Below are 24,008 nucleotides of genomic sequence, written 5' to 3' on the forward strand. Positions count from 1 at the left end.
ACTTCTACATATATATGTACCAAATCTTTGTTTAAAAACAATATACATCAGGGTTACATCTTAAACTTAGCATTTGCCAAAAACATAGGTACTCCAACATACTTTATTTTGGATTTCAGCAATACTGTTTTGGAATTGAGACAACTGATTTACTTCTAAATTATAATTGTTTTACATTTTAGAAGGTAGGCAGGAAAAAAGTTAACCTATATGGGAAGTAATAAAACTGAGCATTTTTAATTATTTATTTTCAAATGAATCCATAGAAGAAAACTGTAATTTTAATTTTCTGTCGCTCAAACACCCAGTTCCAAGTCTTCCAATTCTTTTAGAAGAGTAGCCTCTTTCTGAATTTTCTCCATCTACAATATAGATATAAGACAATCTTACTTAGTATACATAATGAAAAAAATAGTATAAAATATAATCAACAATTATTTACAAATGTATCAGATTTAAGATTGCCTGTCTTCCAGAGTCTTTCTACGTTCTCCAATCTATTCAGATATGACAAATGAAGCCTCTATGCTGCTTGAAATAAAACAATAAAGCTAATATTTAACTTAATGTAAGACAATAAAACTTATGAAATTGTGTAAGGTTTAGAAAAAGGGACCAATAGTTTTTTTGAAACTTATGTGAAACAGATTGCATAAATAAAAGAAGTCCTTTCTTGACCAATATCCAATTTCATTTATAATTATTATTATCACAAGTCACTAGCACTGGCTGCTTGACTATCATGCTGGTGGCTAGAAACTATCTACTTAAGAAACAAAAGAAAGTCTTTACTGTGAAACTGACTAGGGTCTTGTCAGTTAAAAGGCAGCAGCTGCTAGTTGGCTAATTATTTACAAAGCAATGCTAATATACATTTTCAGAATTCAGGTGCTGTACACATTATAGACAACTCTGTATCTTAAGAATATAATAAGCATACCTGGTTTTTCTCTAGCTGTTTACCTGCAGCAGCCTGGTCTTTTAGCTGTTCAATAGCTTTGAGTTTCTGTAATTCAAAAAACATGGTTAAAGGCACGATTTAATTTGTTTTCTGTGATGCATGCACATATGTGGAAGATTATATATATATTTGAGCTGAAAGAATCCTCTAGGTTACCAATGTCTTTATATTCCTTTCCAATATACACTACACTAAAAAATATTTCAATTGGTTTAATATAAAGCAGATTCTTAAGTCCCTAGAAAATATCCAAACTTCTTACCTCTCTTCTTTGGTTGTACAGACATGCATAAGACTTACATATAACATTTAACTGTTTAATTTTGGTTTACTCCCATTTTTGCATCCTGCAGCACCCAAACTAGTCAAAATGCAGATTTTGGATAGTTCATTTTTGCAGTTTGGGGACAACATGGAATTTTTATAAGGCTTATACCAAGTTTGGCCCTTGTCACTGCCTCAATTCAAAATATCCAGTCCCATGAGTGTAGTCCTACCCAAACCAATGACTTTATTACACCATAGCTATATTTTTTGTGGCTCTGAGAAGGTAAGACAGATAAAAATGATGACAATAATAGCAAAAGTACATTTCCTGTTTCCCAATCAAAAAAGGGCTGCATCTCCTAGCTTAATATGCTTTATGAACTAAATTGCTGCGGTTTTGTAAACCAGCAAATCTACCGGGATAGAGGGGGTTCAAAAATTCAAGATGGCAGCCGTAATGACAATTCTAGTGGCCAGTTTTGATGCTGAATACTTAGAAGTTTTGGATGCTGTACACAAGTTTTCAGGGGCCACGTGGTCCTAGGGCCTCATATTATGTACCTTGGACATATAGCTTCAGCTGTCACAATAAGAAAAAGTAAAACAAGGATCACTAATACTGATGTTTAACAAAAGGAAATGGGGAAAGGATTTATCAATAGCTTTTGTTAGGAAAAATTTCTTACCTTTTTAAGATTTTTTATCTTTTTCTCCAATTCAGGATCTCCTGATATTTCAGAGGATATTGTATTGCTCGATTCATTTTGTACTGGAGGAGCTGGAGTGATTTCCTGGTTCCCTTTAGCTCTCGCCTCCTTTAATGAAATGTATCATTAGTTAAGATGACTTTTAAATGAAACCTTCTAAGCAGTAATTTTATTAATTAAGATGTTTTGAGTTCTCCGGAATTTTTAACTTTGGCTTATGTGATAGTGAAAGAGTGGATACTTTGAGTTAATACAAAATTCTATGCAGAATACTACTAAACAATGATTTACCAAATACTATGGGTTCAAAATGCAATGAATCATGCTTAAGAAAAAATAAATAAAAACAGCTTATACCTGTTTAGCCACCTTCTTGGCTTCGTGCTTCTTTTGATTTTTCAGTGCTGTTTTAGATAATGGCTTATCACCACTTTTTGACTGTGTTTTCATGTTCTGGGGTGGCTCATCCTCATGCTATGAGGAGGGAAATCACAAAAAATAATTGATGTATAAATAACCAGTTATAATTAACTGGTGCAGAGGCATAGAAGACATAGCAGGTATCTTTCTACACTCTTCCGGGAAGATAATGGTTACTTACCAGTTTAAAACTAGTTACAGGTTTATTTCTGAGAGCTGGAGGTCTATAGGCTGGGGCAGCCTTTGGTTCCTCATTTAACACTTTGCTTGGAACAGCATGGTATGTTATTGGCTTTGCTGGAAATACTCCATCCAAAAAGGGCTGCCAAGTAACTTGCCAAAGTTCTGCATTTGGCTGAACTTCGTATCTGTATAAGACAGAGCCAGTATAATGCCAGATCTTGAATCCATTCCCAACTCGTAGCCTTGGAGAACATGTAGCTGTTACTATATGCTCTCCATCAGGGCACCACGCAAAATATGTAGAATCAGAGGCTTGTGGTTTGGAAATAAGTTTGTAGTTTTTAATATCCCATACATCGAGTTGTCCACTAAGATTCCCAAATCCAGCTAATACTAAGATCTGTCCTTGAGGACTGTAGTAGACAGCATTGTGGGGACCAGTCCCAAAGTCAAACACAGGATCACATTTTAGATTGAAGACGGTAGATTTAGCTGGCATGAAACCATACACAACGCAGAACTCTGTGGCATTGGGATTCCAGGCTACATCATAAATTGGGCCATTTTTTGCTGTACAGAGAAAAAAAAACAGCTGAAATTGTAAAACAATATCTAAGTTGATGAGAGACAAGTAAAATAAAAAACTTAAACTTAATACAAATTACAATTGTTCAATGAAATCATAAGTGCTACTAAATTTTGCTAATAAATGTTAGTTAAAAGCCAAATAGGAAGGAGGAATGTAATCTCCCGTAGGACCAAAAATTAAATATAGAAAGGCCCTAGGGCAAGCCAGCCTAGTTTTCTCATTTAACAAACTGAAAATGGTTTTCGAGCCAACTTGAACTGTTTTAAGAAGTGCTAAGCCCCTGATCTGTGACTTTAAATAAACTCAAAATTAAATTATACATCTTTGTATCTGTAAATTGTTGAAAATCTAGAGACTACAATATGTTTATTTAACATTATATTTAAAATTGTGTCTGCCTGCTTGACACTATAAATGTTTCTTTGCAACTAAGTAGCTACAGCTCCCGTTTTCTGTTCAGAATCAGTAACTGTGAACAACCTGGCCAGCGACTGGAGAAGCATCTGCCCATTCATCAGCACACTATCAATCATAAAAGATTACTGAACAAGGGTTACTGTAACCATTTTTAATACAGTTACATACATTATCTACTGTGTTTTCCTGAAAATAAGACAGGGTCTTATAAAATATGGCTTGGGCCTTATTATGAGGGGAGGGTTTATTGTTTTGGGGTTGCCGGGTGGCTGTTCTCTTGCGAGTGGGCTCTCAAAGAGCCGGGCACAGCCTCATGGGCGATGGCTGTGTTGAGCTGTCGCAGCAGCACAACACAACAGCCATGAAGCGACCACGCTCACAAGCAGCCACCCAGCAAACCCCCTTTGCAGCCGGGCACAGCGCCATTCACTGACCTAGGGGTATTACCAAGTCGCGTGAGTGCCTGTTCGCCGCCGCCCGGCTTGGCGCCTTCCAAATGCCAGTGAATGGCACTCTGCACAACTGGAGAGGGGGGGTTTACATGAGCGGCCGTTCCGCTCTTGCGCCTCCCAGCCTCACAATGCCCTGGTCCAGCTCTCCCCGCAGAGCCAGGGCACCTCTGCTGCCGCCGGCGCCGGGGCATGGCTTTTTCTGCGGCTCCCAAACCGAGTCTTCCGGCAGTGGCTGCTCTGGGCATACGCTCTATGGTTGTACGCTGTGCTGGCAGCTGGCCCACAACCATAGAGCTTACGCCCAGAGCGGCCACTGCCGGAAGACTCAGTTTGGAAGCCGCAGAAAAAGCCATGCCGTGGCTCTGGCTCTGGCTCTGCGGGAAGAGCTGGGCCAGGGCATTGGGAGGCACGTGAGCGAGAGCAGAACAGCCGCTCGTGTAACCCCCCTCTCCAGCAGTGCAGAGCGCCATTCACTGGCATTTCAAAGGTGCAAGTCGCAGGAGCCGGGCAGCGGCGAACAGGCGCTTACGCGGCTTGGCGATACCCCTAGGTCAGTGAATGGCGCTGTGCCCGGCTGGAAAGGGGGTTTGCCGGGTGGCTGCTCATGAGCGTGGTTGCTCCATGGTTGTTGTGCTGCGCTGCTACGACAGCGCAACACAGACATTCGCCCATGAGACTGTGCCCGGCTCTTTGGGAGCACGCTCACAAGAGAGCAGTTGCCCGGCAACCACCCTTTTTAGCTGGGCACAGAGCCACTCACCAACCTAGCGGTATCCCGAAGGCGCCAAGCAATGCAATTACCTTCGACTCCCCCGCGCCCAGTTCCTGCAGCTTGGCAGCTTCGGGATACCGCTAGGTTGGTGAGCGGCACTCTGCCTGGCAGAGGTGGGGGGTTGTCCAGGGGGCTTATTTGTGGGGGAGGGCTTATATTTTTGCCCACCAGAAAAATGTAGCATGGCCTTATTATCAGGACATGTCGTAATTTCGGGGAAACACGGTACTTTTATTATTGATTGAAAAAAGCCTCAATAGGCTTAATAATAAGGAACAGTTGCAGAATTCAGATCACATACATTTTTGCAGTTTATAAGTAATTGGATCAGCAGTTTTTAAAGAGAGAAATCCTTAAAATTCGTTGGCAGCCTCAGAGTCTCTTTCTAGTGTGTCTGGAAAGACTTCTCATATAGAATTGGTCTCTCTGTCCCATAAACATCTTTTTTATATAATGGAAACTTTCACTTTAAATCTTAAATACTTTACTCCATTTCAGTCCGTAAATACTGGTTGGTCAGAATATCTAAATATGGCTCTTTAAAGGTGATCTTCAAATTCTCATGGGATTCTCTTTATGTGTTTAACTGCTTTAAAATAATAATATAAATATTACTAGAGCCACTTACGTAGTTGTACGACAGCCGTTTCTCCATTGGTTGCTATGTAATGTAGAGTTTGTTCTCCATAATAAGATGCTCCTGTTTTATCAACTTCTGTACTAGCTATCACAAGCATTGCAGTGGCTATTCAGATGAAGAAGAAAAGGTTATTTTTAAAAAGAAACTACACAGTAATCTATTTTTTAAAATAATACATAGCTATATTTACTCTTGCAGTCTGAAGAGCAATATGATTTTAAAAAACTAGCTGTGGATAAAGGAGACCATTTTAATCCCAACATCTTTCTATGTTTTTTCTAAATCATAATTTGCAGCTGATGCCCTATGACTGCTGGGTTACAATTTCCAGGGAATGCAATGCTGAAAATTATGAAAATAGTTACTTAACAAAACCAAAATGGTCCAAGTTAGTAAAAGATGCTTTGATTTCTCTTCTAGATCCTTATTCCTAAAACAGAGTTTGCACATTTCTCAGTGTATTCTGAAGAGCTAACTTTCAAATAAGTGTACAGGGGTTTACTGTATGTTAGAGTTATACAAAATGCCATAGCATAATACCAAGTATAAATGTCCTTTGGGCATTTTGATTATTCAAGCCTATATGCTGAGTACATATAAAAAAAGAAAAGTAGATTCAAATAAAGACAATGTTTTTTCTAAAAAAATACCTTTGCTATTCCACAGCATTTTTACCCTATCAGCTTTAAAGAAGCTTTTGTTTGCCAATGCCGATTGTGGGCCTTCAAAGTTAGGATATTGGTAAAGCCTTACAAAAGATGGGGCTCCTTTGGTTCCAGGAACATAAACAGCAACCTGCATTAACAAGAAGTGAAATATTTTTTAAAATAAACATTAAAAATAGGTATGTTCTAAAATCTGGATGAATTCAAAGTTGTGCTGGGGAAAGAATTCAAAAGAACGCACCTTGGTTGGCTGATCTCCTGGCGACAACACAAAATCATTGATTTTCTGCAGATGAAGTTTATTTGCAATTGTACCTGCAAAGATCACCATCCTCAAGTTAACAAAATAAACAAAAACGTTTGTGAATTGTAAGGTAGCATTGCCTATGGGTTTCAGCAAGTAATAAGTAAATAAACAATCGTAAAATATATTGTATAAATGGCATATTTGCTACTTTAAAAGATTTTACATGAATTGTATATCTTTACAAGTATGAGAAAATAACTGACTATAAATTTTATCTCAAACAGATTGAATTTAATGTAAATCTTGTAATATAAAATATTTTAAAGCTTAAAATGGCTGCATTTTAGGTAAAATACAACCTTACAGCAAAAGGGTTAGAGGTAAATAAAAAGATAAAAGTAAATTTTCATATTACATATAGCCCTCGACTTACAATAGTTCATTTTGTGACCGTTCTAAGTTACAACAGCACTGAAAAAAGTGACTTATGATCATTATTCACACTTATGACTGTTAAAGCATCCTCTGGTCACATGATCAAAATTCAGATGCTTGGCAAGTAACCAGTGATAATTATGATGATTGCAGTCTCCCAAAGTAGTGATAATCTTTTGCAAGCAAAGTTAATATGGAAGCCTTATCAACTGCCGTAATTCACGTAACAACTATGGCAGGAAATGGAGTAAAATGGGTAAAACTCACTTAACTGCCTCAGGAACAAAAATTTTTGTTCGTAAGTCGAGGACTACCTATACTTAATGGAACTTCAAAACTATTAAAGACTAAAGGTGGGAACTGCAATAAAGCAAGCAGCTGAAAACATAAGAAAATCATGAAAAGATTAAACATGGATTGCTTATCTACAGAACAAGAAAGAACTTGCATACTGAAGTCGTTGTTTTCAAAGAAATGAAGTTCATTGTTAACACTTCTGGCACACAGGCTTTCATCATCTGACCAGCAAGGACACCTAATCATTAGAGAGTGGGGTGGAGTGAAATAAATATTAAAACCAACACCTGGTAGTTGTGGCCTTCAGAAACAGTATTTTAACACTATTTTAAAAAAGCAGATATTTAAATTAACATTTAAAGTTATATATTTAAGTTGTAAATTCATAGATTCTAATCATTACTTATTATATTTTCAAATGTCCCCATGAATATGTTCTTATCTGAAAACAAGTTACATTTTTAAAAAAATTAAAAATCAATGCCTGAAAAAACAGAGGACATGCATGGGGAACACAGCTTATGGAACCGTTCTTTTTTGACCACAGGACCCATGTGTATCTTTTCTGTACAATGAAGTGATTTGTTATGTCATTTGCATCTGTGTTGCTGTATTTGTTTAGACACATGCATTTGGAAGTACAGGACAGGATGCATGCATTATCATCTAATCAGGAAAAATAGGTATTCAGAATGAAGCTGGTAGAAAGTTTTTGAGTAGCTGCCCATAAGCATGCTGTGGGACAATATTTTTAGAATTTTTGTCTCTCCAACCCATAGACCATTTTCCAACTCAATTTTTCTTTTGCTGGCTTCTCTTGCAGACCAAACATGGTCTTATCGTGTTCAGTTTTGTAGAGTTACTGTGTTTGAGAGCTAGAAAGATGGAGATCAAAGCAACTTTCTGCAGAGTTGAAAAACTTATTAGACAATGAGATATTCTAGTGTTTTCAAATACCATGTTCTAAATAATACAGTTCATTGAAATACTACTTACCAGTTTTGTGACTTTTTCTGGATAAATGATTTCAAGCATTTTCCATTTTTCACACTGAAAAGTTGAAGGTTAGGTTCCCCTGCACCATCTTTTGCAGCTACAACATACCAAATGTATACATTATACCAACATCTCTAAAATTATCTGTTCTTCTGCAACACACCACTGATCCAGGTGACGTTTTGTTGCAAACCTTTGATAGAAAAGGAGCTTTTTTCCCATAGTCCCTTTTTGTCAAGTGCAAAGTAATATTTTTACCATCAAAAATTGCTAACAGTGATAGCTTTCTTCCTCTCAAATCAAAATTAGCCATTCTTGCCATTGTAAGATGAAATTCACTATACTACTGGATAACACAATTCTCAGTTGTCAACCCTTTTGCTGAAAGAAAGATATTTATGTATTTGAAGAATACTTATTGTCAGGCCTGCAGTTATATTCCTTTTAGGATCTTTGGCCAGCCACACTATTATTTTACAATGCTGTTTCATTAGTGGGGTAATTGGGAGGGGGAATAGTAAGGAGCAGAATGGGGGATGAGCCAATGTTGCAATGATACAGATGTGCGGTCTCGATGCTCCGAGACCGCAGCCGGTACATTTGCTGCATGGTCCAATCGGACCTAAACCATCCCGCAGAGACGGTGAACAGGAAGAATACGTCTTGCTAATCTCAGGGACATCACAAAGTCCCTGATCAATGCAAGAAAATTTCTTCAAGCCGGTGACAAAAAATCCAGCCAAGGCTGATGAAGTCGGGGCGGCTCCAAAACGGAAGGATACGAAAGAGAAAGTGTTTCCAGCTGGTGAGGAAATTTTACCGTTTTAAAAGAGACTGCCTATAAAAAACATAAAATTAATTTAAATTGGAGAACAGAAGAAATAAGTGGAATTAAGTTTGGAATGGTTTTGGACAGCGGGTTATCTTACTTTTTAAATGCTATGTCCATGGATTGAATTTATGCAAGCCTTTTAAAATGAATGGATTAAGTTTTCTTCTTCTATTTTTTTTTCCTTTTATTATTCTTTGTAACCTATGGACTAAAATTCTCCTCTTTTATTACTGTGGGTGTTTTTCTAACTCATTCAACAATTGGATCTTTTTTTAACTTGAGATACAAAAAAGATACAAAAATAAACAAAGAAAATTGCAACAATAACACTGCTACTCTGAGGCTGGAGGTTTGTGTATTGGAAACGAAACACTTTTACTTTTCTTACTGATTATCCTGGCTTGACACTCCAAGGTCTCACTGCTTGTTTATAAAGAGTGATAAGAAGAAAAGCATACAGATGTCCCTTTGAAGCATATATTTAACCAGAAAAAAGTGAAAATAAAACTTTATTGTGAATCTATGCTTAATCTTGTAAAAACCCTCCAAGCTAGAGCAGCAGTGTTTGTTAGTTGGAGATAATGGCACAACTTCAACAGCAGAAAGAAACTTTAAGCCTGCAAAATATATTCTTAGAAATTCAGAAATTATCAAACACATTTGAGAGGACGGAGAAGAAGTTGGAAGACCTAGAGCATCTAACAGTAAAATATGATGAAGAAGTTGGAGATGTTTATCAAGTGGAAAAAGTGGAGGTTAGAATCCTAAAAACCAGAGAAAAATGACCATAAAGAAATTAAATCTGCTGATATTTAGGGTGATTGGTTTGTTTCTGGAAATGGTAAGAGTGGAATACTGAAAGAGGATTTAAATGGAGGGGAACTCTACCCCAGATGGCAAAACACAGAAGAAGAAAAAACAAAAGAATTTATGGATTTAAAGAGAGAAATTTTATTAGCAACATCATTGATAACACTACTGACAATTAAAGATAAGCTGATTAAGGAAACAGAAGGGCGTCGAAATTACATGAGAGATTTTATGAGCAAGGAGTTGTAACAAAATCTTGTTACTAAATATTATGGATGTTTAGCTAGAATAGGACATAAGGATTCAGTGTTATTGGAGGATTTTAGAAATAGTAAATGAAATGCCAGTATGTGGTTATGTATTATGATGAAGGACGTTTAAACAATTATAGTCAAATGAAAATGGAGGTATGATGACGGTAACGTGTATAAACATCTGAGTTAAAATACTTGAGTTAATATGAATTATGCTTGATGACTGTGGAAGAGATGCACGGAAGTCTTTTGTAAACAACTGATACACTTTCTACAGTATGTAAAGAAGGAAGATTTTTTCTGTTGTGTTTGTCTTGAAAATTAAAAATGAAAAAAATATTTTTAAAAAAGAATGTGTTGTTGTCAAAATAAAACATTCCTTTCTAGAAGCCCAAGGCATCTTTTGTCTCTGCACCTCTGCACCTGACCAGAACTAGATGGGTTCAGCGTGGCAGAGGAAGATTGGACCATATGATGAACTTGTGGGTGTGGGGGCAAGGTCTTGAATTTTCAACTGGGTGGAAAACCCAGGAAGCTTTCAGATTCGGGTTTTCCACAGATGTACCAACATGTCTCTCTTATTAATTTGGAACTTTGATGAAAGCTATGCCTTGAACTCTGATTTAATTCTGGATGATATTTGGAACGCTGACACTTATACTGTTTTTTTCTGCAATATCATCTTAACTGGTAGTGGAGTAATGGAGAAAACATGTGGCATGACAAATCACAAAACAATTTCCTTTTTCTGCCTTTGTAGCGAAACCATTTTGTAAAACAGTGCAGCCTTAAAAAGGTAATCACATTCTTCCCACCCCACCTTTAGAAAAAGGAAATAATATCACATATGGTTAGGCCCTGGAGGCCTGGATTGTTTGTAAAGTGTAGAAGTGAAGGGTACAGTTACATGGAAATGTGCAGTACATCTTCAAATATTTTAATTTATTTATTAAATTTCTATGCTGCCCATCTTCCCTAAATGGTGACTATGGGCTGCATAGAAATTTAATACCTGAAGAATATCACACAGAAGAAAATCAATACATCTCTACTGTCCCAGAGTTCACAATATGAAATAATATATTTAAGTTAAGGAAATCAATGTTGGGGATTGATTAAACGTTTTTGGGCAATAAAATGAGAGTTCAGAAAAAGGAAACATAAGCTCAAGTCATACACATTTTTGCTGTTTTTGATTAAATCCTCTTTCCCTCAGAGGTTCTATATTTTGAATGTTCCAGTTCAGAACAAAAAAATAATCTACTTGATCGTTATATTATTCAAAATTAGCATGTTTGCTGTCATGTTTGCAGTAGCTGGAGAAAAACCTAGAATACTCACTTGTATAAAGCTGCCATGTCACCAGGACATTGCTCTTTGGAGAGAATTCAAGGCAAACTGCCTTTGGCAGATCAAAAGAATGCAGCAGACTGTGGTTGGTGACATTTACAATGTTTACTCTGGAACCAAAAGAGGTCAGCTTAGTCAAACTTGATTACTCTGGTTAATTAATAGCTATTTAGCTGTTCCTTCTAAATTAGCTCAATTCCCAATCACAGAAAACAGATTCATTCTTCCAGTTACTATGTTGCTTGATATTTCATCAATGCACTAATTCAGAAAGCCTCAAAAAATAATTAAATTAAACTAAATTAGAATATAAATATAGAACGCCAGAGTTTCCAAAACTTGTACACACATTTCAGTAAATGTCCTTGAGAATCAAGGTAGGTAGACATCATTTTCCCTCTGATACACCACATTTCCCCTTTTCCCCTTGGCCAAAGAAAGCAAATACAGTACCTATAGTAATAGGAACCTTGGGTACAATTCTAAAATATCTGGAACACCACTTGAAATCCATCAGTCATTTGCAAAGGGCAATTTTTCTTGGAACAACTTACATCCTGCGACAATACCTTTAACACCTCAAACAACATCTGCCTACCCCAGATTCTTGAGAAGGGCTCGATAGATAAAAATGCCAAATCCAATCTAAACATCTGGCTGACCAACTATAAATTATGAAATTTATATGCCACCCAATTCCCAGTGATTCTTGGTGACCTAAAAAACATTTTAAAAAATGCAAAACTTATTAAAAAAATCATATGATAACAACCCGGAGGGAAACAAAAAGGAAGAAAGGGACATCAGTTATCTTTAACAAAAGGCCTTGGCAAATAGCCAGGTCTTTAGGGTTTCTTGTAGGGTGGGAACCATCTGAATTTCAAACTTCATTCCAGAAGTTAGGGTCCTGTTGCAGAGAAGGTGTCAGAGAGATGACATTGTTTAATCGATGAAACCCAGAGTGCACCAACCTTGTTAATTAGAAGTAGCCAGGCAACTACGATGACAGAGACAGTCTCAAGCATTTAATATAATCAGTGGAAACTACAAAAGCCAAGTCTTCATACTCATTACATCATTGTGTGATATATGAAAACTTAAAAGAAGTTTGCAAAGTTTATCTCAGTTAATCTTACCGCTGGAATACTTCATGAAAATTTATTTCTTTATTCATTAGTTTATTCATTTAATCTGTATGGCCACCCATCTGAAATTCATGACTCTGAGCTAACAGCAGTTAAAAATACCATGAAAATGTAAGTTTAAAAAACAAATGTAATCAGTAACTGAGGTGAAAACAATACAAATCAACATAGCCATTGCACAGATTCTGCCACAAAAGATGGAGCATCCTCTGCTGTTAGACCTAATGGGATAGGGAGTCATAATCAGGGAGAGAATAGTGTACTACCTATATAAAATTAAGCAAAGATATATCCTATTTATCCAAAATATCATAATATAAAAATAATTTGTACTCGCATCCTACCAAAGCAGATGGTCCTCGACTTACAACCATCCCCTTAAAACCAGGCTCTCGTGATTTGCATGGGGCCCTGTTGGGGATGTTCCATAACTGGAAGTGGTTAGTGGATTAAAAGAAAGCTCCACCTCTACCGTATTTTATATTGGTTCCTTCCTTTGCTAATTTTGGTTAATGTCAACGTTTGCCATATTTATGATTAAAATATTTTAAATTGTTTTAAATTTTATCGTGTAGGTGACCCAGAATCACTTAATAGTGAAATAGGTAGCATATAAATTAAATAAATAAATATACCAATATAGCCAAGTCCATTATATCTTTTCCCATTCCTAATACATCAATTAATAAATGGAAATATCTGAAGCTTGTCAATTTTTTATAAAATAAAATCTTAGAATTCGCATTAAATAACGAAATAGAACGATCACTAGTACAGAATTTAGGATGTTTGCCTAGTTTTAAAACCAATTTTATATACACCTTATAAAAGGAAGAGGCAATTGGTTACAAATCTCACAGAAAAATGTAACCTTACATGTTGTGCTCTTTTGAAAAAGATTCTGTCATGATTCTTGTCCAAGACAAATTCCTTAGAAGCCAAATGAAACAAAGTATATTTTACTGATTGCAAAAGTCATAGTAACCTGCTTTATAATAGTGAAGTATACAAAATATTTTCCTACTGGAGGCAGTATCTGGCTAAAACTACTGAGCTTATTTAAGCAATGTTTTCAATATATATTATTAGAAATATAAACATCCCAAACACAGAAAAAGACTAACTTTTCTCCATTGCCCCATGCAAAAAGGGATCCATCTCTGTTGAAAGTAAACAGTTTTGCATTTTTCCCAAAATCCCTGAAAGCAAAAACAAAAACAAATTAGAATTCAAATAACTCTTAAAAAGAAAAAAGAAAATTATTTAGATGAAATATAAAGCATCAATTTTAAAAAAATGCTTCCATTTTTATTTTGATATAAAAGAAATAAACATTACTATCAAACTAAAACAGAAGTGAAATAAGCCAGATGAGATATATTTCTTACCAAAAACAGAACTAAATGCAGATTTAAGTATGCATTCCAGTAACACAATAGTATGTCCATAGTATGCTTGTTTCATTTCTGTCTCAGGTATGTGAATAAACATGTGGAATTGCTTCATTTTCCACTTAATAACAAAAAATGTCCTGCCCTATCCACATTAGCAGCCAAAGCTGTAAATTAATAGTCCAAAATATTATGATTATTACAAAAACCTGAGTAATATTTGAAGTGGCAACTAGAAATGTACATTCCCATTTACAAAATTTAAGCTCTATTGAACACATGTGGAGACATTCCAACCTCCACATATGTATCTATCTGTTATTGTTATTTTTCAGAAATGGGCATCCTAAAGCACATTTAATAAAGCCAAAAATTTAAATACCTTTGAAATGTTGTATGCTCTGTAAAATGAGGTGACCCATGCAACATATAGAGTCCTTCAGATCCTCGTACTGGCAAAATAATAAAATGAAGTCATATGTTTATTTTGCTCCAAATTAATACATTAATCCTTAGTTTCATACAATAGAGAAAATTTTAAGTTAATTGAACATATTTCAGTTGAATAATAAAATATGAATATTTATTTTGGGTAATAGCCATGCCAATCAATGAACAAGCAAACCTGAAGCCTCATATTTATTTACTTGTTTATCAAATATATAGTGCTCATCTTGCAGTCTGAAGCAACTGTAAACAACTTTCAACATAATAAATCAAGTGGCTGTAAAAACAATCAAAAGTATAAAAACACTAAAATTACAAAAACCATGGGTTGAGTAGAAAGGTAGTGGTGGTTTCTGTTACTATGCTAGTCACTTCCATCCAACAGGGTCTCATGCCAACTGGCATAGTCAGCATTTCCTGAAGGGCAGAAAGCGGGAGGCAGACCCCACCTCCTGCCGCAATGTTCCAGAGGACTCTGGCAAAAAAGGCTCTTCTGGACCTCACTGGCCACAACTCCTTGGCTGATATGGTCTGCAATAGGCTCTTCTGCCAGCATGGGTGGAGCAGGCCAATCCCATTGCAGCTCCTGAAATATCCTAGAACTATGCCACAGAGGACTTTAAAGCTAATGACCAACGCCTTGAATTGGACCCAGAACAGATCAGCCGCCAGTGCAGCTCACATATCAGTGGTGTTACCTGTACTGCACTACGGGCCTCTGGAACTGTAAATGTGCTGCATACTCTGTAACTGCCAAGAGTTGCTTCGAATGAGATAGTGGTAAATAAATTGAATAAGTAAAATAAAACAAAAGAATTCTGGGCCAATTGTAGCTTCTGAGTATTCTTCAAGAGTAGAATGTAGAATATGTTGCAAGAACCAAACAGGAGATAATCAGGGCATGAGGAACTGAGCAGAGTCTCACAATACAGAAAAGGATTCAGTTGGTGCACAATCTGAATTTGTGGAAAAGCTGTCCTAGCCATGACTGCCATTAGCCTCAAATTGGGGAGTCAGCATGCCTCAAAATACTAGTTTTAAGAACAGTGGGAAAGGAGTATGTCACTATTTGCTGCATATAAGCACCCACAAAGCACCCATCAATCAATCAATCAATCAATCAAATTATGCAGCTGTCCCTCTCACAGAATACTCCAATAATCCAATGCTTAATGTGGCAGTACATTTTAGCATGATATAAAGTAGAGGAGAAACACATTCACTATTTCCACTTAGCACTTTTATTTTAAGTACTTTCATACTGACTTAAATCCAAAAGAAAACCATTGACTTAGCACAAAATTACCTTAAGCCAATATTGAAATCTGTACAAACGCTTTAATATTACGCATCTCATGAAGGGGCACTTACTCTCTAATGCCCCATTGTTAGTTATTTCATTGACATATTAACTCCAGTAAAATGGAAGGTAGTCATTTAAAATTAAGTCTTGGAGCATGCCTCTGGCATTAGCTTTGCAGAAATATTTTAAAAGATTTCTTACAATGCTATGTAATTGTGGTGCAAACTAATATAAAATATCAAAGAACACTTAAAATGAAAAGTACAATAAATGTAAAAGTAGTTTAGGTTGGATTCAAACACATCTTCACATGAATTTAATACACTGCTTTACTTGAGTTCAGAATTACATAACTGTTCAAGATATAGCTCTGCTTCAGGATTCTGATCTGAATGATTTATGCCAGAGAAAAGCACAGGTGCATGCATGACTCCACTCCCTCTCTTTGAGCTTTAGACGTTTGTGGTGCTCAACTGCTTTCATTGGCAATCTAGGACATTTTCTAAACTCGAAAGAGTATAGCATGACACAAAAAGCAGCCTCAGGAATGCATGAATTAGAGATCCTTGGTGCACACTGAGCTTGGTTGTTTTCTTGCAGACATTTCATTACCCAAACCAGGTAACAATATCATACTACTAGCATTGATGATGTTACCTAGTTTGGGTAATGGAACATCTGCAAGAAAACAACCAAGCTCAGTGTGCACCAAGGATCCCTCGTGTCAATCCTGAGCCTCAAATATTCTCCTTTATCGGCATGCATGAATATATCAGATGAAAGGGCAGTATCTGCCCCAGCATAACCCTAAGCAGGACTTTAGTACCACAGTAGATATCAAGCATTTCACCATTAGTTGAGTATGCTGCAAGAGAGTTCAGAGGTTATCTGATCATCTGTCATGTACTAGTAAATTAGGGCCAGGTAGGGCAATGAGGCCTCTGTAATAAGGAGGAAATCTGCAAACCGAAAAAGAGCCTTTAGGAATTCATCAGCAAACAAAATCATTCTGGGGAGTTACCACTCAAAAAATTGGAGGGAGGAAATGATGTGATAATAGATAGAGGAAGTTGGAAAAGATGGGGAAAGTATCTTGGGTATTGGCATATTCCAAACGTGTCTTCTCTCCAAGTCTTGAACGAGTGAAAAGACATTTAGACTCTTTAAATTCTGAATGAGCATAAATGTGCCGAGTGAGCATAGATGAACATTTTCGGTACATACAATGCATTTAGTAATGTTTGTAAGCTTAAAAGTATAGTTCTTCAAAAAGTAACTTTTCCCCGTCATGGTTGAACCCAGACTCTGTGACAAAATGAGTAATGGAATGTAAGCAAGTCCGATATTTCAGATACGGCTCCCTCGAGAGATGCTTCTGTCTGCAGCTAAACCCTTGTACGTATATGCATGAAACCAAGTGCTCTTCCCCGACAACTTTTTCCCTTTAGAAGCCCACGCTCGCCATGCACATAATACCAAATGTTCTGCACAGAAACAGATCACTGGAGAGGTACAACCCCCACCCCAGAAAGTGAAGGCTTATACAAAATCCCGCCCAAAATTGCCGCCAGTATGTGACGTTCTCTGGCCTGTACCAGACATCACAACAAGCCTTATAACGGGAACCATTTTGACACAGAATGAGCCTGGTTGATTTATTCTGAACCCACCTGCCAAGAGCGGCGTGGGAGGCGCCATCTTTATCCGGATGCGGCCCTTGTCCTTCCGGGTGGCCCCCAGCGGGTCACAGCAGAAAACTGTACACGTCTGCTCTGCCCTCCATCGCCAGCTCAATAGCGGAGTTTTTTCCGGGTGACGTGTTGCAAGCTGAAGGGGAGGATAGGGGAGTGCCTTGGATCACCTGGCCACGGGAAAGCCCTGCCACAGGCTCCTCCAGAGAGCTCAGCGCCCATTGGACAATGACGACAGGGGGAGGGCGCTCCGTCAACTACGCTTTTCAGGCGAAAGCGTGAAGAGCGGCGGCTCGGGGAGAGTCTCGCTTCCGGGGGGGGACGGCTCTCCCGCCCGCCCGCTCCTCCGCCGCTGGGCAACGCGCTTCCGGAGGGTGGGATCAGCGTGAAGGGCAGTTGCTGCTTACGCGGCGGCTTGGCTGGGAAGAGCCCGAGAGGCGAGGCGGACGGTCCTCCCGTGATCCCCGGCGCGGAGCTCCCACAGCCCAAGAGCGGCGTCGCTCGACGAGTGCCAGACGGAGGCGGCGGGGACGGCAACAGCAGTCAAGATGGTGGCGAAGCAGCGGATCCGGATGGCCAACGAGAAGCACAGCAAAAACATCACGCAGCGCGGCAACGTGGCCAAGACCTCGGTAGGGGCTGCTCACCCCCTTTTCCCGCAGCTCTCGGCGGGCCGGTGCCTAGCCCTGTCCCCTTTTCTCAGGCAGAGAGAGAGAGGAGCCGGAGCGGCCGAGCGGCGGTCGCTGTTCGGAGTCCCGTCTGTCTTAAAGCAGCCCAGCCACCCTGGGAGGCTTCATCCCGTTTGGCTTCCCTTTGCTTCGGCGACCCCCCCCCTCCCCCGTTCGCCTCCCTCCGTCCCCGTCTTGGTAATCCCCGGGAGGGTCTGTGGCGGGGCGGGGGTTGAGGGCTCCTGCCCAAGGCGGCTGCGAGGTTTCGGTCCCTAACCGTCGATGGCTTTTCCTGCAGAGAAACGCCCCCGAGGAGAAAGCATCGGTGGGACCGTGGCTGTTGGCGCTGTTCATCTTCGTGGTCTGCGGTTCGGGTAAGTGTCTGTGCTGGTTGCAGCTGGGGGAGGTCCGGTTTTCCCCGGGAATTGAAAGGGCCGAGCGAGTCCCTTTGCAACAAGGGGAGGAAAGGGGTTATGATCTTGGCTTATGATCCAGATTGCTTCGGGCCCAGATCAGGCGGGGATGGGAAACGCTTAGATGAACGTTTCCCCGGTGAAGAAGAAGAAGAATGTGACATTGCATCTGACAGGCCTTGGGGTGAAGATGTCTGTGCATTTGGGAGAGAAGGCTTTCATTGCTGCAATAGTTAAGAATCCTTTACCAAGATTTGGCAATCAGAATGTATGATGCAGATGTGTACTTCTCTAATTTCCAAGCTGCTTGGTCTTGCTTTTTTGATCAAGCTTTTTTTTTAATAAGCTTACACCGATCTGTATCTAATTCTGTAACAATTGTGTGTGAGTAACCCCTGAATGTTCATTTCACAATTCATTTCTAATCTCTTCATTGAAAATAATAGGCTTCCTGTATACCAGATGGCTCAGGACAAAGCTTTGAAAAAAAGGATGAAAGCTTATGCAAAGTAGCCTTAAGCACTGTCATTAAGGGAGTCATGTGACTATTCACCTGTGCCTTTTATCAGCTTTCAACTTTGTTTACCATTACAAATTATGTAAGACTATAAGGATTTTATTACTTGATCCTAGACTTTATATTTTAATTTTTATAGTGTTCTTTTATTTTTTATTTTTATGAATTTTTTGTATATTTTTATTGTTATATATCTCCCAGACACTCTTCTGTGACATGGCCAACCGTATAAATGCGATATATACTTTCCAAATATCCTTGGCAAAATTACATAAAAAGCAGAATTTCTGCCTTATACTTGAACTTTAACTGTTAGGGTGGTTTGCACATTCATTAACAAAATGCTTATAAAAATAGGCAACAGATAAAGGAAAGTAGTACTGTACTATAAACATCTAAATTTGCAATATTGTAATCTAAATATTCAGTAGTAGATCTTTATACACTGCAAAAACTTATTTACATGTTATTAATGTGTGAATTGATGTCACATTTGAGGGCATTGTTTTATTTCTATATTATTGAATAAGTTGATAAGTGAATGATAAGAGCATTGAAATAGGGGTCCTTTGAGATAAGGGTGCTAAAATAACTAAAAAGGTATGTGCCGTTTGATGAATGCTAATGTACTTTGCTTAGTAATGCTTCTTTGTTTTGTTTTATAGCAATCTTCCAGATTATTCAGAGTATCAGGATGGGCATGTGAAAGAGTTGGTCTTTAAACAAGATATTTTCTCCTGTGAACTATGAACTCTCATTCCTAATGTTCGATAACTTGGAATTTAAATTTCCTGTCGTCTTGCTTCTGAAGAACTGTCCATGTTGGCCACATGTCATTCCAGGTTCTTTCACAAATCATTCCAGGTTTTCTAGTCCATGCCACAGTGCCTTGAAAAAGCACCACATGTATAAAGCAATAAAGAATTATTGTTAACTTAAAATGGTGGACCTACTTATTCTGTGAATCAAATTCATGATTTATGTTGATATTAAAGTATCATAAAGTATATTTTAAAATATAATCAGTGTAGATAGTGATTGCATCATATGTAAACACTGATTTTGTTAATCTTCTGTATAAATGGAAGTGTTTTATTTAAAAGAAAGTGAATCTTATTAAGTGGTAACTGTATAACTAGCTTAAAGCACATTCATGCAATTCAGTTAAAGGATACCTGCTATGGTTTTTTGCTTATCTAAAGCCCATCCTGCATATGTGTAGCTTAGTTTTAGTGTAGCATGTGGCAATTTAATTACACATCTAGTAGAATACCTTATCCTTTGCTTCTTTTGGATCTTGTTTTATTAAACAATGTAATGTAAACCCAGTGGCTTAACTGACCATAATTTACATATAGGAACAAAGCTCTTCAGTCTTAAAACGCACCAGAAGTTTCTCAAAATGCTTAGCTGCTACTGTTAAATTGTATTGAATGTCAGTGTTTCTTATGCCATTATTGCATTGTTGGGGTAAGATAACGGGACAACTCAGAAGATACATTCAGGATGTAAATACCACCTCTTGATGTGTTCTACATCAACCATATATTGTTTATACAGACAGCACTAACATGCATGTAGGCTAAACAGTACCCCACTCCAGTTGTACAAATTAACAGATTAAACATACTGCTGAATCCAAATTTTTATATTACTGTGACATGAGCCATTTTCTGTCAATTCTACTGCATGTTAATGTAGAAGTCAATGAAACGATGTAAGGGTAAGTGGGTTGCACTTCACAGGGTAGTAGACATCAGATTGAAATGTTCTTACCACTATTAACAGCTTCTTGCAAAGCATATAGCAAGGAAAATGCTTAGTTTGGTACTCTATCAGGGAATGCCTTATAGAAAGGTAACTTACTACTTTTTAAAGGGCTGAGTGGAACTTTAATTAGGTAAATGACTCTTAATCCTGCAAAATGGGATGATGGGCAGATTACTGGAAGGCTATACTTTGTACTGTTAGCAGTACATTCTGTAAATGGGAAATGCTTGTTTGTAATCTAAGAACAATTTCCAATAAATTACTTTAAAATCTGATGTGTTGTTTTCAAAATCCCTGATTTAATTTGCATGAAGAAAATCCTATATTGGGCAATGTTATTTTTCTGTTCAGTGCCATTTTATAAGCCGTAAAGTTCCTTGACTGGTGATGTACTGCCAACTTTGTCTGCCAAAGTATTCCCTATATTGATACAAGATTGGTGGTGCAGAACTGGAAATGGGTGGAATAGGGAGAAGAGCGACTTCACCAACTGACTCTTTATTTCAGAATTCAGTCTTTGTTTTCACAGTGATGTAAGTTTATAATATTAAAATATTGACCGCTAAGGTCCATCTTCCATCATAATGGAGCATAATATTCAGGCTTACCAGTTTTTATTGTTAAAGTCTATACCTTAACGTCATTTTGAAGTACAACATCTGGAATTACTAATTAGCCTGGCTTGAATGTATTGACATTGCTCCAAAAACACTGGAGATTCTTTGGTTGCCTATCTCAACATAGGTAGCATGATTCTTCTGATGAATGTTTAAATCATAAAAGAGAGTTCTGTTGATAGGAAATGGGTGGGGGGAGATCTAATATTTTGGCCATCCCATAGACGGGAGTGCAAGCTTAACATAACTAAACAAATGTGGGAAAAGATGCAGATTTAACTAGATCTGCTTCAAAGCATTTCCATTGTTCAGTTTTTCAATGGTATATTAGCTAACCCTAACTTAGTTTAACATTCAAATGAGCTCTCCTTCAAATCTCTTGAGAAGATGTATGCAGCTATTGGTTCCATTGTAATCCTGAGAAGTAACAGTTACTCTTAGTAATGCTGTAAAAAGTTTAGAGTAGGGGTTTAGGATACTTTTTATTAGAGCAAGCAGACTGCATTTTGAAATAATTCTTATAAAAACAGCGGTAAGTGTATTTCTAAAAATTTCTAAAATCGCATATTAACCTTTTCCCAGTTTGCATTTAAGAATCTCAAATCACTACTACTTTTAAATTAATAAAGATTTAAAATATGACAATGCTATTAATGTATATATGTAATATATCAATATCTTTAATGTGCTATGTCACATTGTCCAGTTCCAGATAATATTCTTATTGAAATATTTTACACTAAGCAAAGTTTCTGCATTGTTTTCAAGCATAGCATCATGTAAAATGCAGTGGAGTACTCTGGATGAACAGTTGCTTGGGCAAGATACCAAATTGCTGCTAGCCATACAATTAGGATTTATCTAAGCTAGTCAAATGCACATTGTGTTAGTGAGGACGCTTGTAACTAGCGACAGAGATGGAACAAGAAGCACAGTACAACTCGATATTTAAACCAGGGCAGTCTGCCCAGAACAAATTGGTTCTGGATTTGTAGGCCATTTGTTTACAATATTTGTCCAGCTTGAGCTTCAGTTTGTTATCCTTGATTTCCATTGCCTCACTTGAGCTGAAGAAAGAAAGAATAACTGCATAACATTAGTGAAAGGTCAGCGTCTGTAGTGTTGGTCATGGTATTATAACATTTTATAAATGATAGAACAGGAGGTGTGATGCTTATCATATATGCAGATGACATCAAACTGAAAAGAGGACCTAGATAAAATCATAAGATAAAAATACATAATGACTATGACCATGAACTAAAAATATTTTATTAGGGACAGTTATATGTGAAAATTATAAGATCAGTAATAACTATCCTATAGTAATACCACAGTATGCAAAGCAAATTAGTTGTGGTTTAAAAAGACTTAACACAATTTTAGATTTGGAGTTAGGATTTGGGTTAAGGACAGTATCCAGTTCATGCAAAATATACCATTTTATGGTTTGGTTCTTCCTCATTTAGAATATTTCTCCCAATTCTAACACAACGATTAAAAAAAAACATGGACAAACTGGAACATGTTTTATCCCAAAGAGTATAATGCAACTGGCAAGAGGCTTGGAAATTAAGAGTGATTAAAACAATTGACTATGTACCCTACAACAAACCCTAGCCATGTTCAATTATTTGAAGAGCTGTTGCATAAACAAAGGCAACTGTATTTTCTATTATGTGAAGCCAATCCAAACCAACCAATTCATATTATACTAAAGCTGGTTTAAATAAGCATTAGGAAGGATTTCCTGACAATACAAGCAGTTCAGTATGGAATCTATTTCTTGAAAGGTGATTGACCCTCCTCTATTAGATATTTAAGATGGGGGTGGATCTTTCTAGGATGATGTCTTAAGACTGGTTTTATTGGAAATACTTCCTTGATATTTCCAATAGGAAGCTATATTATAGTTTAAACTTCTTAGATCTAAAGATTTGCTTGCCTAACAATTTGTTGGCTAATTCATTTGACCTTTTGGAAGGCTTTGTAGACCTGGTTCTTCTCCCTGACCTTCACCCACCCCAGGCCTTGTGCCAGAATGTTTCTTAAGCCAAATACAGGTGCAATTGTGGTGGAAGTTTGTTATGGTGCCTTTGATGCATTATGGTTATCTTTACTTTTGTTTTGCTCGTGTGTTTTTAGGGTTTTTAAAAATGTTTGTTGTGGATTGTTGTTGGCCACCCAGAGTTATATATTTAAGATCAACTGTCACATAAATCTTCTAAATAATTACATAAATGTATAGCACTCATTTATGTACATATATGTACTCATTTTTCTGTTTGATTTATGACCCATCTTTTCTGCAGTGGGTTGAGGCATGAATACAGTACCACGTTCCTCCAGTTCTTCCAAAAATGCAGGTTGAGCTGAGCAAACATGATTGCCTTGAGGTCAGCAAATGAGCTTTCATAGTTGAGACACAAACATGGATCTTACTAAACCAAGTCAAAAACTGGATTCTGGCTATTTGAATTAATGACTTCTTTGTTTTACTGAATCACTGATTGGTGCTGTCAAAATGTGATAGGGCAGAAACCCACTGGCATATATTGAGCCAATGAGTCATATACATACCCCATAGAGAATCCTTAGTATGAGATACAATATGTTGGTATTGCTGCCATGAGTAGTGAGGTGGGGTATGGTCAGGATAGGCCTACAAATTTTCAGTAGTTCAAAGACCTGGAGACTAAACCATATGAAGAATGGCTGCAGGTTTTGGGTCTGGCTAGTCTAAAGAAAAGAA

The 24,008-nt window shown here is 37.5% G+C and overlaps 2 protein-coding genes across 2 annotated transcripts; one reads left to right on the forward strand and one right to left on the reverse strand.

The window, feature by feature from the left end:
• Nucleotides 1-89: 89 nt before the first annotated feature.
• On the reverse strand, nucleotides 90-17,413 carry EIF2A (eukaryotic translation initiation factor 2A). Its single transcript, XM_081953984.1, has 14 exons — nucleotides 17,251-17,413; nucleotides 14,213-14,282; nucleotides 13,564-13,638; nucleotides 11,286-11,404; nucleotides 8,049-8,145; nucleotides 7,208-7,290; nucleotides 6,315-6,388; nucleotides 6,059-6,203; nucleotides 5,397-5,513; nucleotides 2,537-3,108; nucleotides 2,293-2,409; nucleotides 1,915-2,043; nucleotides 941-1,006; nucleotides 90-362 (listed from the first exon to the last, which is right to left on the reverse strand). Exons 1-14 carry the CDS (start codon nucleotides 17,276-17,278, stop codon nucleotides 297-299), a joined length of 1,758 nt encoding a protein of 585 aa, XP_081810110.1. The 5' UTR covers nucleotides 17,279-17,413; the 3' UTR covers nucleotides 90-296.
• Nucleotides 17,414-17,675: 262 nt separating this feature from the next.
• Nucleotides 17,676-20,914, forward strand: SERP1 (stress associated endoplasmic reticulum protein 1). Its single transcript, XM_081953986.1, has 3 exons — nucleotides 17,676-17,903; nucleotides 18,238-18,313; nucleotides 19,535-20,914. The coding sequence occupies exons 1-3, from the start codon at nucleotides 17,820-17,822 to the stop codon at nucleotides 19,573-19,575; spliced, it is 201 nt and encodes a 66-aa protein (XP_081810112.1). The 5' UTR covers nucleotides 17,676-17,819; the 3' UTR covers nucleotides 19,576-20,914.
• Nucleotides 20,915-24,008: the final 3,094 nt, after the last annotated feature.

The sequence above is a fragment of the Natrix helvetica genome, assembly GCF_964273705.1.
Source record: "Natrix helvetica genome assembly, chromosome: 5".
Taxonomy (NCBI): Eukaryota; Metazoa; Chordata; class Lepidosauria; order Squamata; family Natricidae; genus Natrix; species Natrix helvetica.

What these genes read in the sequence shown, in the direction of transcription:
- EIF2A (XM_081953984.1), bottom strand. Translation starts at nt 17,278, where the DNA reads ATGGCGCCTCCCACGCCGCTCTTGGCAG. An exon ending in CTTTGAAAACAACGACTTCA is followed by an intron (nt 6,389 to 7,207) that starts GTATGCAAGTTC and finishes TGATCTTTGCAG; the next exon opens with GTACAATTGCAAATAAACTT. An exon ending in AATGCTGTGGAATAGCAAAG is followed by an intron (nt 5,514 to 6,058) that starts GTATTTTTTTAG and finishes TCATCTGAATAG; the next exon opens with CCACTGCAATGCTTGTGATA.
- SERP1 (XM_081953986.1), top strand. Translation starts at nt 17,820, where the DNA reads ATGGTGGCGAAGCAGCGGATCCGGATGGCCAACGAGAAGCACAGCAAA. An exon ending in GCAACGTGGCCAAGACCTCG is followed by an intron (nt 17,904 to 18,237) that starts GTAGGGGCTGCT and finishes CTTTTCCTGCAG; the next exon opens with AGAAACGCCCCCGAGGAGAA. An exon ending in CTTCGTGGTCTGCGGTTCGG is followed by an intron (nt 18,314 to 19,534) that starts GTAAGTGTCTGT and finishes TTTGTTTTATAG; the next exon opens with CAATCTTCCAGATTATTCAG.